Below are 15202 nucleotides of genomic sequence, written 5' to 3'. Positions count from 1 at the left end.
ACGGCTTCTGGTCCGAGGGAGCAGGTGTCCGTCTGCTTCCTAACCCTCCCAATGCTGCACTTAATAAAGTCGTGGGGCGGAGGCCAAGAGAGAGGGGCTTCAGGGAAGCAGAAGTGTTCAGGAATCTCAAGTCAAAAAGCGGTGCAGTAATGGAATGAATCAAGCTGCGTCGGACTTGACCGTGTATACTGACATTAATGACATTCGTTGCTTTGCTCATTGTTCCCTCTCAGAAGTCACGTGGACACCCCGCTGTAAAATCCCACCACCTCTTAGGAAGAGGTAATGGTCTTCCTATGTTCAGTCTTAGCATAGCATGTGGTTACATAGAGATTTATTTTTCCATTCTTTCTCTCTTACCTCCTGTTATTCTTTTATGCTTTCTCTTGGCTGCCGTCTCTCCCTGGACACCCCACCCTTAAACGTAGGCAGTTTCCATCCTCTTCCTTTATCCTCTTTCCGTAGTCCTTTCTGTCTCTGTGAATCCTTGAACCTATTCTCATAACTCAACAACTGTCTGAAGTTAAGGAGTTCAAAACTCTTATCTCTAACCCTGACCATCTCGGAGAGCCCCTCAGTCTCGTATTGTCATCTTCCTGCTCTCCTTGTCTTCATGGAGGCCCAGCCCCATCCCGCACGTCCTCAACCAACTGCATTCTCGCCCCGTTCTCTTCAGTTTCCTCATAAGCTAGTGGTCCAGCCGTATCCTTTTCCTTCCAACCAGAAGCCTGAGAGTCACCTTTGACCCCCTCTCTCTTCACCCCCCCCCCGCCCTCTGGTCACTCAAGAACTGCATCATTCCCTTCTGCGCACACCACAGTGGTGCAGAGCGCTCCTCGAGGTGCAGGGCTGAGCAGACTCTGGGCCTCCAGTCCAGAGAAGCTGAGTTAGACATGTAACGGACAAGCCCGCAATTTCAGTGACTTATACCCACAGTTATTTTTCTTTCCCATTCACGTCCATCATGAGCAGGTGATTACTCTGTCCCATGTGATCTTCATGCTGGGGGAGGACCCAGGCAGGGTTCCTGGCAGAGGGACAGAAATCTCTGGAGGGTCTGACACAGACATTGGCCAGAAGTCACCATAGGACCTCCCCAGTCACAGGGGCTCCCGGCCGGAAGTGCCGCCCTTGCGGGTACCCCCAGGACAGGAAACCAGAATGTCTGGAGAGCCACCCCAGCAACAACCGGGGGCTGCAGCGGGAAAGCACAGGGCACCTTTCTAGAGTTTCTCGTGTGAGGGAGGGAGACGGTACCAGACGCGGTCACCATTCTGTGTGATGTGACAAAGGACACTGCAGTGGTAGGCACAGCACAGGGTGGCACAGGAGCACCAGCTCTAGGGTCAGAGGCTGTGTCTTGGGACGCATGGACAGCCCTGGCTTACAGGAGGGGGAGGATTTTACCTGATTAAAGGGTGTTGTGACCAGAGGAAATGGCATCCCCACCGTGACACTGGGTCATGAGGATTCTCTCTCTACAATATCTGTTTTATTTTTTTAATTTTTAAAATGGCAGCTTACATTTCAGATGATTTTGTATCCATGTCAGGTGTCAGCACAGAGGCCAGATAGTCTCTTTACTCCTCTTCCTCTTCTCATACCTGCTTAGTCACTGCCCCTCCTTAGAAAAGGCCCGACGTCATCCTGAAATGGTGTTCAGCAAACGTGGCTTTGAGCCACATTTTATGGGTTGTGGCTGTGAGTCATCCAATTAAACTGTATAATGAAATTTCTGCTTAATAAGGCAGGAAAGTGTGTGATAATCTTTGGGATGTGTTCTCTCTCAGAAGGCGTTCGATACAATGCCTGTGCTTTTAAATCACTGACATGGAAACCATTCTTCATGGTTCTGTCTAAATGTCCTCATAAGGGTGGCTTTTTTCCTGTAATTTCCAAGCTAGGAATTAGGGAGATGCCAGAAGCTGGCCTAAGAAGGTGGCCACGGTCCATGGACATCTGGCTTGGCTGAGTGCCTCTGTGTGGCAGGCGCGTGCTGGGCTCTTGGCGCCCTTGTGACCAACCAGATCTTGCTCTGGCGCTCAGCATCTGAGTGTGCCCTCCTGCGGCTGGGGGAAGAGAACCAGACAAGCTTCCCGGAGAGAGAGCTGCTTCTGAGCACCCCAGACCTATGAAAACCAATTCTGGTTTTATAAAAACTCTCGGGAAGTTTCCCTGGAAATAACCTCAGTATTTCATGGCCAATTCTGATGGAAATGGTTCTAAATAGTCTGTGCATTTTTCATGTTGTAATTTACATAGCTCTATTGGACTTTGATTCTTTCAGGGAGTGGGAGAAATTGCATGTTATCTTTTATAATCTAGGCCTCTAAAAATGGTCTTTCTCCCCCGCTTTAACTCATTTTCAACAAACCAGCCCATAAATGCTCAATCTTTCTGTGGAATCTGTATTTTAATTTCCTTTTTTTGTTGTAGTGGTCAAATTTATTGGCCATCAAGTGAAACTGTCCAGACGTTTTAATGGATCAAAACGCAGGTGACATGCACTCTGAAGTTGAGAGAAACCTTGGCCTTTAAAATCCTGAGCCCAATTCCGTATTTTATGGAGCACAAGAAAAAAGAAACGAGCCCTGAGAATCTCATTTGGAGCTCGGTCTCACAAGAGAGCCTGCCCAATTTTGCAGATAAATTGCCAATAAGTCTCCTGGCTTTGCGACGATGGCACTCATTCGGGCCGGACACCAGAGTACGTCACCCTGAATGAGCTCCCCTCCCCCGCTGCTGCTGCTGCTGCTTCCCCGGAGCCACAGAGGAAAACGTCCTTTGGGTCAACCTGCTTTGAAGGAGTCTGGCTTTGAAAACATCTTATCTTTTTTATTTGGCCTGACATAGACATGTGGCACTATTTAAGGAACTAAACTGGCTTCAAATATTTTACAGTTAAGACTTAAGGAAAATAGCTATTTTTACCAGCACTGTATATTGTGCTATATTCCTTTTGTCACCACGAATAGCCAGTCTCACTAATTCCTTTCTTCCGTGTGAGAAGCTAGAGGATGCTAAACTAGGTCTTTTTGCCAAGTATATTGAATAGGTGACAGCAATCTAGTGGAGACAATAAAGAACCTTCACAGATAGGTCGTCAGCGTGGCAGAAGGCACGACAACAGAGAAGGGATGAGGAAAACCGAAGGAAATGAGGCGACTTTGTTAGAAAGAGCCTAGGAAATACAAGGCTCCCGAATGTCACTCTGCTAACAGGGCAGCGCCCCGATCTCAACAGTGACACGGAGAGACTAGTTTCTTTCATGCTTTTTCTGGATATCAACTTTCATTCACTTGTGATTTTATTTTGAAAGGCAAAAAAGTGAAATATGTTATATTTGGGAAGATACACACACACACACACACACACACACATATAAATAATAACAACTATAGGGATCTCAGTAAAGTGCAGTGGAAACCACCCAAACTGACTCAGATAAAGCAAGTATTTTTAATATACTATTTTTTCCATAAGCGCTGAACACCTGCTGATACCTTTAGGAAGATCTTTGTGCTATGTCATTATCTGCTTTTAGAGATGAAAATAGTGAAATAAAATAAAAATAAATTGAGTCAAAATGTAAAGAATTTTAAAAACAGGCAAATCTTAAATTGATATGGCTAACTGCCTGTTCTTAAGGTAAGCCAGGCCATTTTTCTGCCACTAAAAAGAAAGATTTTATATGTTTTGAAAGTGCTGTTGCCCAATAATTAATAGAGCTATCCATTTTGTTTATTCTGCTTTGGGAGAGGTTTTTCCAAAAATCACTGCTGTGCACATTCTATCTACGAAATCAGGGCATTCGAGTTTTTTCTTTTAAACTGCATGTTAATAAGTAGATGTAGAGCTTTTTAAAGCACCATAGTTCTTTGATAGAATTAGTTTTTTATTAAAAAATTAATTAAATTTTAAGTGGACTTTTTAATATCCATCAGACACACTGAATAATTAGATCTGAGCAACCTGCTCTCAATACAATACACATTTCCTGAGTTCATCTCAGGTAGCAGTTAGTGGGTCCCAACTGTGCGGGGCTCTGGCCCAGGGCCCTGCGGGCACGTGGAGGTGGGGGGAGGCGAGCACCACCCCCCGACGGAGAACTTGCAGGGCCACTGTCCAAAGTGGAATAAAGATAAGGATCTCATAAGAGGCAGAGAACCAGAGGCACATAGGGCGCTGGACCGAGGGGATTAGAGAAGGCTTACGAGGCTTGACAAGCTCATCTGTTGGGCTAAATAGTGTGTAGAATGTGGGAATGAATTCAGCAATTATTGGGGAAACATCCAGTTTTACAGAAATTACCAAAGAGCCTTTAAAGTAACGCGTGGCGGCTAATTTTATCTTGTTTACTGGTTTAGACTGGTAAGGAGAAAGGCCTCACCAAAAGCCCTGAGGCAAAGTGAACGTGGAGGGAAAGCAGGTCTCAGAGATACTGTTCCCAGGCTTCTCCTGGGGTGACACTGAGGCAGGAGAACCTTCCGGCAAACCCTGACCTTCCTTGAGGAATACACTGTCACGTTCCGTAGACGCCCGCGCCTGCACCCGCCAGACCTGCCGCAATGAGGCAGACAGGCAGGCCACCGGGATGTAAGCTGCCTGGCTCGGGTATTGCAGCCTTTTATACATACGCTGCGTGTTCCACTCTGGGTACAATTTTAGGGAGGCAAACATGTCAGAAGTCTTTTCTTTTTTTTTAAACTTGCTATAAATATTTTTTAATCAAACTCATAAAGTTTTCATTTATTTTCCTAGGCATTTTGCCAATATTAATCATGTCCTCAACTATAACAGGAATAGTTTTATAAAGAGAATTCAAATGATTTTATTTCATTTTGGCAGAAATGTGTCAGAATCCTGCTTTGCCTCATTTTAATTAACCCTCCATTTGCCGAGCCATGGCCATTTCTTGTTCCCTTGGGACACGCGCCTACCTTATAATTCACACACTGGACTTGAACTCCATGCATTCACACTGAGCACGGACTCAGGAGCTCTTACTATTACCAAGCCTGACACTAAGAGCTCTCCCGTAAATTTTCTTACCAGCCCCCGAAGTGGAGATGCGCCGGACAGAAAGTCTGGGTGGCAGGCCCAGGTGTCCTGTGCCTCTGGCCGTCCCTCACCGGCCACGGCCTCCATGCGTCCAGTGGGGCACTGTTGGCATGATACCGAACCGCAAAAGCCATGAACAGAACTTTGTGAGTACAGTATCGGGAATAGCTCAGGAGACAGACTACATAAATGTTTTATATTTTAAATGTGTCTCCAAAAGAGCACCAAAGCCTTCCCTCAAGAACATTGTGGATTGTTCCTGTTATGTGACATCAGCCAAAGAGAAAAACCTGCTCTCCTTACTCCGTGATCTCTGATAGACCAAGAAATAAGGAATGTGGCTGCCACTTAGAACCATTTCCATTGAGAGTGGCTAATTAATAAATGTTAGGTTAACTCTGGATTCTGATAGAATTAACATGTTTAAATACTTTTTAGATGAGAAAGAACCGGCTTTTCCTCCAGCGGCCAGCAGGCGTGATAGGCACGGGCTAATTGCCCCCCCCCCCTCCGTCCACAGCTGTCCCATCTCCTTCATCACCGCCCAGCAGAGCAGCGCCGTAATGAGCTGTAGGGCAGAATTCCCGTCAGAAACTGCGGCTCCGCGCATCACAGGCCTGGCACCAAAGCTTCCATCATGCTGATGGTTCCTGTATTTGCAGAGGCCGGAGCTGACGCTTAAGTCTGCCCTCACAACAAAAGCGTAGCCCAATTACAGTCATGCATTCAAGATTAATTCACATTTGGGGCATAATAAAATCTTCTAGAATGGCTGATACCCCTGTCAACTCTGAAGATGCTACATCTAGAGAGTCCAGAATCTACTAGAAGAAATTTAAATATTTGTATATTTAAATATTGAGAAAAGTGTCTTCTTCCCCACCCACAAATGTCTCCTCCTGCCGTATCTGATTCATTAATCCGTAAGAACCGTTGGGAGTTTGCTTTTCTATAAGCCACCATCCTCTGTGCTGTGGCCTTTGAGAGTCCAGCTCTGCTCGGCTTCCTTCTGCCCCGCCCTCCCCGCCGCCTCCCCGCCGCCGCCCCCGTGCTTGTGTAATGCGTCAAGGTCTCGGATGTCCCCACCTTGCTGAAGTAGCAGGAGAATCCCAGAAATCAACTTGATCTCTTCTCATTGAACATTCCCAGTATGTGGAAGGGAGGGTCACATCAGGAAATGCGTGTAGAAATTAGCAAGTCAGCCTAAACACAGCTCATGGTTATTAATGCATGGGAAAATCTGGTACCCAATAAACAGAGAGTTAATGAAATGTCAATATAACCAAGGCTGCTATAGCTCATATGAAAATACTGAGGAAGGTTTCTTGAGGAAGCAACAGGCATCAGTCCTCTTTAGCAGAACAAGCATTTTTGGCTGAGCACTAAGAAGGATTTAATCAGGTTTGCTTTACTACCCCGAGTGAGCTTCTGATTAATTGTTTCCCCCACTTTATCCTTTTCCTCTTACCTGTGGCCACCTCTTGAACCATTGTTAACAATGGTTGAATTATGCACCATTTATAGATAAGTGACGTGGTTTAAAATAAATCATAGATAATGGGCAGTACACTCCTGTTCTGGAGGCACCTCATGCCCGGGAGCATCTCTCCTGAGACATCCAGTCTCGCCCTCTCCTACAGGATCCACATGTGAGCGTCCCTCCCCTGCCACACGGGGAGTGGCAGCCGGTCCCAGCGCAGCCTTCTCTCCTGTTGTGAGCAGGGCTCCAACTAGCCTTCAGCCTTCTCAGCTGTGACTCACCAATCCCTGTGTCCTTCCAGACTCCAAGTTCTCTGAGCGGTTTCCTTGGCGTTCAAATCCCCCTCCCCCACCTAGGTAATAAAAAGAAAACCTAAAAAGCAGCTAGAGAGAAGGCATGTTATATAGGTGTATATCTCTCTCAGTAAGAATATCCTCCGTCTGACTCAGCCTCTTATAGGACCCAGAGGTGGATGGTGGGCAAACCCTGAAGACAGGGTCTCACATTTCTTGTTCTTCATTCAGGACCATCCTCACCTTTGAAGGCCATAGCGAAAACTTCAAGACAACAGCAAAAGTCACATTTAATATACAGTTACATAAGTTATGAAGTAAACAAATTACTAATAAAACTTTAGTTGTTTAAATTGTGCAGTTGGCAACCTTCTCCTCATTCTTCTACTCAGACCGAAGAAATGGTGCGTATTATGGCAGTCACCAGGGGATGTGGTGGCATCAAAGGTGGCAAGACCAGGCAACAGACCCTCCCAAATAACCACAGGGGCCCTCAGAACAGCTCGACTGTGACTTTCCATCTGAACCCAGAAGGAAATGTTAAATAAACATTTTTTTCCCCTTAGCTTTGGGTCCACCTTCTAAATAAATGGTGAAACAAATATTGCTGCACAAGAAATCACACTTTATCATAGATTTTAGCCATGCCTTGCGTCGCAGGTAAAAATTAAACATCAATTAAAATGCTTATTTTGGAGGTAGTTAAGGATGAATCGTATCTAATGGGATACTTCCTGAGTTTTGACTAAAATCGATGTCGTCACAGGAAATCCTTCATTGTGTAAATATATTTTAATGCCCTGTTGATGCTTAGCATTCAATAAGAGCGATTGTTATAACTGGCACATCATTAACCTTTGTGAAATTAATTTGGCAACAATATAGCCTTGGAACGTCATGGAATACAAGTACACACAGTCTTGGGATTATCGCCTCGTTTTGCCAGGAAACAAGCCAAATTCCCTCTGAACTTCCAGAGGGATTGTTTTTTCTCATGATTTTCTGAAGACAAGACGGGACTGGAGTGTGTCAGGGGGCGGGGGCCCCAGGGCAGATGGAGCGCAGATGCCCACACGTGCACACGCGCACGCATGCGCACTTGAGCGCATATGGACATCTGAGAACCTGGGCAAGGGCTCTATTATCTCCCTTTAATCACATGACAGTGGGCAGTTCCCTGACATTTTTTGTTGAGGGAGCTTAGAATTTATGGCAATTAAAGATGTAGTTAACAGTCACATCCCCTGTTTAATTGCAAGCTGATATTGTAGGTTACACAACTTACTGACCTTCAGAGGTCCACTGAGCAGCTCGGAAAGGTAAAAAGAAGTCCCTCCCATGTGTGGCCACTTGCAATGGGCAGCGTGGAGAGTGGGGAAACAGCTCTGGCCCGGGAACCAGAAGGGCTGAGCTGGAGCCTCTGCTCGCCCTTGCCTGGCTCTGTGGCCTCCGCGAGTCACTTACTACACCTCCGTCTTCTTGCTTTAGTCAGATTTGAGTTCTTAAAAATACCACACTGGGTGGCTTACACAACAGATATTTATTCCCCATGGTTCAGGAGGCTGGGAAGTCTGAGATCCCCTGTCTGGTAAGGATCCGCTACCGGGTTTTTTGTTATATCCTTACAAGGCAGAGAGAGAGAGAGAGAGAGAGAGAGAGAGAGAGAGAGAGAGAGAGAGAGAGAGAGGAGCGCTCTGGTCAGTTTATCCCCTTACAAGGGCACCCATCTAATTACCTCCCGAAGGCCCCACCTCCGAACACCAACCCGTTAGGGAGCAGGACTTCAACTTACACATTTTGAGGGGAACACAAACTCTCAGTCCAACGCATTCCTCACCTGTTAAATGGACCTAGTATCGGCCGGCTTCTTTACAGAGGACGTGACCTGTCTCAGTCTGTCTTCTGTTCCATCCGTTTTTACTTCGTGTATTTTGAAGCTTTGTCATTAAGTTCATAAACGTTTAGGATTGCTATGTCTTCTCGATGACTTGATCCCTTTATCATTATGAAATTACCTTCTTCATCACTGGTAATATCCTTTAGTCCTCAATCAACTTTGTCTAAATTAGTATAGCCACTCCGGCTTTTTAAATTGGTGCTAGTACGGGATAGCGCTGCTGTCCTTTTACTTTTAACCTACTTGCATTTTTATACTTGAACAACATGTCTTGTAGGCAGCATATAGTTGAGTATTGCTTTTATATCCATCTTCACAATCTCTGCCTTTAATTAGGATTTTAAATCATTTATACTTAATATAATTATTGGTATTTTGGTACAGATTTAAGTCCATATCTCACCACTCAGCTTTTTATGTCCTATTTGCTTTCTTTTTACAGCTTTTCTGCCTTCTTTGGATGCATTAAATGTTTTTATAATTCTGTTTTACTTCTTTTTTTGGCTCATTAGCTCTGCTTTGCTCTTTTGTAATTTATTTTGTAATTTCAGTGGTTTCCTGATAGCATGTAAGTTTCATTTGTCGCATTCTACTTTCAAGTGATATGATACACTTCATGTGTTTTCATAATTTATCCACGTTAAGCGTGGATGGGCATGTCATTCTCTTCTTTTGTTGGATAATACTCCATTGTATGGATACGACACATTTTGTTTATCTATTCATTGGTCGGTGGCTATTTGGGTGATTTATACCTGAAAACATTTTATTGGATGTCAAACATTATGAATTTTACTTTGCCGAGTACTGCACATTTTTATTCCTGTAAATGTTTTTTACTTTTGTTCTGGGATGTGGTTAAGTTACTTAATGAATATTTGATTTTTATAAACCTTACTTTTAATATTTGTCAGGCAATACCAGTGTGACTTAACCTAGTACTAGTTATTCCCTACCACTGACGTAAGACCCTCTTACACTCTATGCAATGCCTGTGAATCTTTAGGGTTTTCAGTCTGGCTGGTGGGAGCAGGCACTATTCCCAGCCCTGTGTGAATGCCAAGTTCTGGGACCTGCAGTCCTTCCAGGTCATTCTCTTCTGGCCTCAGATAGCTCCCCATACACATGCACAGATCTGCTCAGCTGAGTGCGGGAGTGGGACCCTCTTCAGGTCTCCAGAATCCTCTTTCTCTGCAGCTCCCCTCTTTGCAACCCTCTGTCCTGGGAACCAAGCTCCTTCCCAGTCTCTCTGTTCTGTCTCTTCAACACAGAGGGACGCTGCTGGGCTCCTCCTGGGCTCTCTTCCCTGTGCCTTGGTCTAGAAACACCCAGAAACATGCAATCCCTGCACCACAGACCTTACTGCCTTTGTTTCCGTATTTCACAAACCACTGCCCTTTGTTACCCAGTGTGCAATGCCTTTAAAACAGGTGTTTTTTGGTTGTTTCAGGTAGGAGGATCAACCTGGTCCTTGCTACGCCAGCTCCGCTAAAAACACATGTGTGGGCTGTTTTCATAATTTGAAGGGTTCAATTACTCATCAGTGGCTGCCAAAGCCACTTCATAGTGAAATGTAGACCATGGGGTGATACCTCTATATAGTATATAGCAAACCCAACCTTTTAGAAAAGGATCAGAAGTGGGTTTTGTTTCTTATGACAGAGATCACGTGAATAACCCTTCTTTTAGGACATCCACCTGTGCCGTTTGCCTCCTTGAATGTGGGAATGTTTATGTCTCCTCTCACAGGTGATCAGCGAGTTTGAAGCCTCTCCTGACTCGTTTTCCTACAGAATTCCCAACCTGAGCCGGAACCGGCAGTACAGCGTCTGGGTCGTGGCCGTGACCTCCGCCGGGAGAGGCAACAGCAGCGAGATCATCACGGTGGAGCCACTGGCTAAAGGTGCGCTGCCGCGGTTAGGACCTCGGCTCCCCTTGCAATGTGGCTGTTTTTAAGTCTCTGTTGTATCTGAAATGAAGCTTGCCGTGCCCTAAAAAAATCAAGTAAACCAGAATATCACATGTTATCGCATTTCAGCCCAAGAGATAGTGTTGCTGCTAGCTGGCACTGGGCTTTTGTGAAAATCAGAAAAGAATCCTCCTAGAGGTGAACACAGCGCTAAGGGTGAGTGGCTTTACAACGCGATGTGTCTTTGGGAAAAGCAGAAGAAGGAGCCCCCGCTCACCCCTTTGCACAGGTGAAAAAGCGTGCCTGTTTCAGCAACTTCCGGAAGACACTCTCCTTCCCTCAAAATCACGTGTCACACTTTTTAAAGGGGAATGTCTATATTTTCATCTATGGAATTTGGAACCTCCCAAATATGAGAAAATCATATGTTCTTCTGCTGATAGAATGCTATAAACAAAGATCTTAACAGTGGGCAGTTGAAGTCATTAAAGAATTCCTGTAAGTCAATAGGATAGCTTCACAGTGAGGTGTTATACTGATTCTCAAAACCACATAGGTACAGGTGAAGAATATTCTTATTCTGCTTCTGGTCATGCTACTATCTGGTGTTTAGGTTCCCCCTAAATTACCACTCATCATAAGTAAATGTATTTACATCACAATTCCAGGCCAGCAGGAGAGGCACCCTGACTTTGGAATATACCACATTGGCAATTTATTTCTAATAAGGTGTACAGGTGCCTGAAAGAGAAAATAAACATTCCAAGGTTCCAATGTTACCTCTACAAGCTCTTGTGCTTATAGTCGCGATAGCCACAAAAGAGGCAGAATGAAACAGTGAGGGGGACATTTTGAATACGGCTAGAAAATAAGCATACAGTTGGTAAGAAAATTAATTAGTGCATTTTTTTTGTCAGTTATACTCTTTGGTCATGATGGCCAGCCTCCCCTAACATATAGAAAACAATGACCATCCATGGGGATAAAAAGGAACTGCAACATAGACGTAGGATTAGCACTAGCTCTACCTCTTCACTCCTTCTGTGTGTCCAGTGTTATATCTCCAGACATAGCCAGAGATGGCCTGGCTAATATATTAGGATGTGACGTACTCAAAGGAGTCACAACAAACAACCGGCCACTTCCACAGGAGCAGGAATTGTGTGGGGATGTGAAATGCCATTTCGTCATTTAGTAAATGATTTTGGGTGTCTGCTGCATGTCAGGCACTATGCTAGGGGTACAGGGGCCCCTGACTGCAGAAGCAAACACCGCGAACATTTTAGTCGCTCAACGTAATAACACAGTCCAACACAGATATTGCCAGGCAGGTGGGCTCTCCTGGGGGGCTTGTTCCATGTGGTGACTCGGGGATCCAGGCCTCTTTTAGGATTTGAAGTCCTGGGATCCTTCATTTCCAGCCGTGTAGATAGAGAAAGAGAAGGCATCAGGGCTGGAGCAGCGTTTGCACAGGCCAGCCCTGTGGAAATGTGAGCATTATTTTACCTGTGCTCCGCTGTGTGGAGTGAAGGCACAGGCCCCACCTGTTTTCCAAGCAGAGCTGGGAAATGAAGCCAGGCAGAGAGTCCCGCGGAAAAGGAGACAGGGCTCGCTGAGCACACAGGAGTCTCCCTGCTAAGGACCTTGTGGAGCTCAAAACTGGGTGGGAAGACAGTCAACAAACAAAGCATCACAAAAACATGTGTAAACAGCAGATGGCTTTAAGTGCTATGAAGAAACACATGTGAAGACATCACTTAGATCATTGGAGGTGGCAGGTGGATTGGCCACGCAAGGATGAGTAAATGCATGGCAAGCGGAGACGATGTGGTCCCTGAGTTAGACGGCCACCAGCCTAGCAAGAGCTCAGCATGTTGTTGGAGGTCAGGGGTGCGGGACCCCAGTGTGCTGGGAAGGGGGAGGGTCTCAGTTGAGCCAGGGAGGAAGGCCAGGGTCTGGCCATGCTGGGCTTTCAAGGCCGTGTTAGGGGCTTCGGGTGGAATGGGAAGACATGGTAGAGTTTTAACCAGAGGAGGGACACAATCGTGTGTGTGTGTGTAACAAACTTGGTTTTTTAGAACAACTTTAGTGAAGCTGCACGGGAGGGAGTGGCCACACACCTTGCACCTGGTATCCCAGTCATTGCCATCTTACCTCAGTTGGCTGGCGGCACCACTCAGGTGCTCCAGGCCTGGCAAACCAGAAAAGCTGAAAGGTCCAAGCTGGAGGGGCGGGGCTGCCCCCGGCCGAGGGACCGGAGTAGTCTGTCTGTCATTGCGGGCGGATCCAGGCAGATGGCCAGCAGGGGCAAACCTGCCGACAGGTAGCAGGGTCCGAACTCCAGAGTTAGGTTCAACAAGAGGACACATGCTATTGTGGAGAGAGTGGCAGAGGGAACCTTGGACCCAACCCTGGGGGGCCGCCGTCCTGGGAAGAGGCCCAGGGCCTCTGCCAAGGGGCCGAGAGCAGTACAGGAACCAGAAAGCACGTCCTGCTTGCAGGTGGACTGTAGTTTCCCATCAAAGTCTCCTGAGGAGCTTGTTACAAATGGACTCCCCGAGCCCACCAGAGAGTCACTGAACCACAGGGCCAGAGGAGGGATCTGCATTTCTAACAAAGGTTCTAGGTGATTCTCTTCCCCGCTCCAGTTCACAAACCAGGTTGGGCGTGTTCCGCTGCTTATTTTGGAATTTCGGAGCAAGACCCTTCAAATTCCAACTGCCACAAATGGGCAGGAATTCTAGAAACTGGGTGTGTTGAATTCGAAGATGAAGTTCTAGCCAGGATTTCTCAAAATGCTGATGGGAAATCATTTGTAAGTCCTGGAGTTCATTCTAGGGGTTCTAGCCTGCATATTAAAGAACTGAAGTGGAGTAGAAAAGGAAAGAGTCAAATAGGCTAGACTAGACTTCAAAAGTGTAGAAAATATCAGAATGTGCACAATACACAGTAAACATTACTTTGTGGAACTTTGTCTTCCCTCACACACACGTCCCAATAGGTGTACAACTTCTGCTTTTCAGTGTAAACTACTGTCTATTTCTCCCAGTGAGGAGAGGGCTGTTACAAAGTTTGAAAGCCCCTAACTCTAACTGGGTTTCTCTAACCGTCCCCATTTTTCTTGGAGAACATTCCTCATTCTATAAAAGGGCCATGTGAAGGGTTTGAAAGGGAAAATGCCAAACCACCAATGCCAGAAATCCGATGCTACCTAACCAGGATATTTTTGTTACTGTGATGAAGAACCAGAGATGTGTGTATACAGTGATCTCTGCCCCAGAACATCCTATTCAATGGTGAAGGGCGCCATCCACCCGCCGTCTCTGAACACCCTGTGCTAAAGAGGAAGAGCTTGAGTTTTCCCCTCCATCAGGGAGCAACGCTTCAAGCATGTGGTTGGGCTTGGCTGTAACATCGGCTGCACAAAACAGGCCCAGCTCCTGGGCCCACTGGCATTTCCCTGTCTCTCTGGTCTTGCCCGCAGCGCTCAGAACAACAAAGGTCAGAGCTGTTTGGTAGACTTCCATGACAAGCCTTCTACCACATAGTGAGTGGGCTTCGGGAGCCCCACCTTTCCCAGAATTCCAGGGCTCTCCTGGGGAGTCTCCTTCTTACGCATATTGGCCAGCCCAAACTCCCAAACCCAAAATGGTGCAGGGACCCCAACACCGCTTCCATCTTCAGGGGCCCAGAATCAGACCGGGGCCACATTCCACCTGCAGTCTTCACGTCTATGCACCTGGCCAGGCTGCGCCTCTGGTGGAAGCGTCTCTGAAAGCCATGTCCCAGTGCAGGACAGAGGTCGGCCAATAGCTTGGCCTCTGGCAGGCTGGTGTCTTGGTGCCTCTGTCAGCTTTTGTGTCTCACTTCAGCAGGTGGCCCGGGTTCCTGCCCGTGCTGGGCCCACAAGCCCACTCCGGGTATTCTCCCCTCTGCCTTCTGGGGCCGCCTACTACTTTGGAGCAGTGCAAGGGCCAGTGGCCCCAGCAGATGCTCCTGTCCTAGCATCTGAATCACTGTCCCAAGCAAATGGTTGTTCCTCAAGAGAGGCCACTCTGAAACAGTTTCCTTAACACTTGGGCTGCAGATCAAGTTCATGTAATAACATCAGGGAAGTACCACAAAATTGATCAATGGGGGTTGTTTCAGTTCTACTTCTTCCTGTCATTTGGAGCTTTATGTTTTGTACTGTCTCTTCTCTTTGATATTAAAGGTATATTTTAATGTGCAGTTTGGGGTGTTGAGATAAATTGTTTAATAAAGTGTTTTGAAAAATAATTGGGCTCGTAGAAGACGCAGCTGGGAGCTGCTGGGCTCATGAAGCCCCAAATATTTAATTTGGACTCTTGCATTTAGTCAAGAGAAGAGGGGAAATGCCACAGCGGGGACTGTCGGCCATTTGTATGTTCTTTCAATGAAAATCCCTTACGCGAGTCCTGATGCAGGCGAGTAGCGTTGACGGGGGGTTGCTGGCAGGCAGGGCTGTGCTCCCCTTTGGGGGGCGTTGCTGTATTGGGGAAAGCCATTTTGACCCCCATGTAGACAAGCCTGGGAATTCATTC

At 46.4% G+C, this 15202-nt stretch overlaps 1 protein-coding gene across 1 annotated transcript in view; it reads left to right on the top strand.

Annotated features, from left to right (window-relative positions):
- DSCAM (DS cell adhesion molecule) overlaps positions 1-15202 on the top strand; it is a 524904-nt gene that overhangs the window by 456108 nt on the left and 53594 nt on the right. Inside the window, exon 21 of the mRNA XM_054578507.1 lies at positions 10481-10634. Within this exon, the coding sequence (XP_054434482.1) occupies positions 10481-10634 (154 nt within the window). The remainder of the gene's footprint in view (positions 1-10480; positions 10635-15202) is intronic.

Source organism: Pteronotus mesoamericanus, unplaced genomic scaffold, assembly GCF_021234165.1.
Source record: "Pteronotus mesoamericanus isolate MK-2021 breed Mesoamerican mustached bat unplaced genomic scaffold, CSHL_Meso_final contig_116, whole genome shotgun sequence".
In the NCBI taxonomy this organism is placed as follows: Eukaryota; Metazoa; Chordata; class Mammalia; order Chiroptera; family Mormoopidae; genus Pteronotus; species Pteronotus mesoamericanus.
This window is presented reverse-complemented; position numbering and strand designations above follow the sequence as displayed.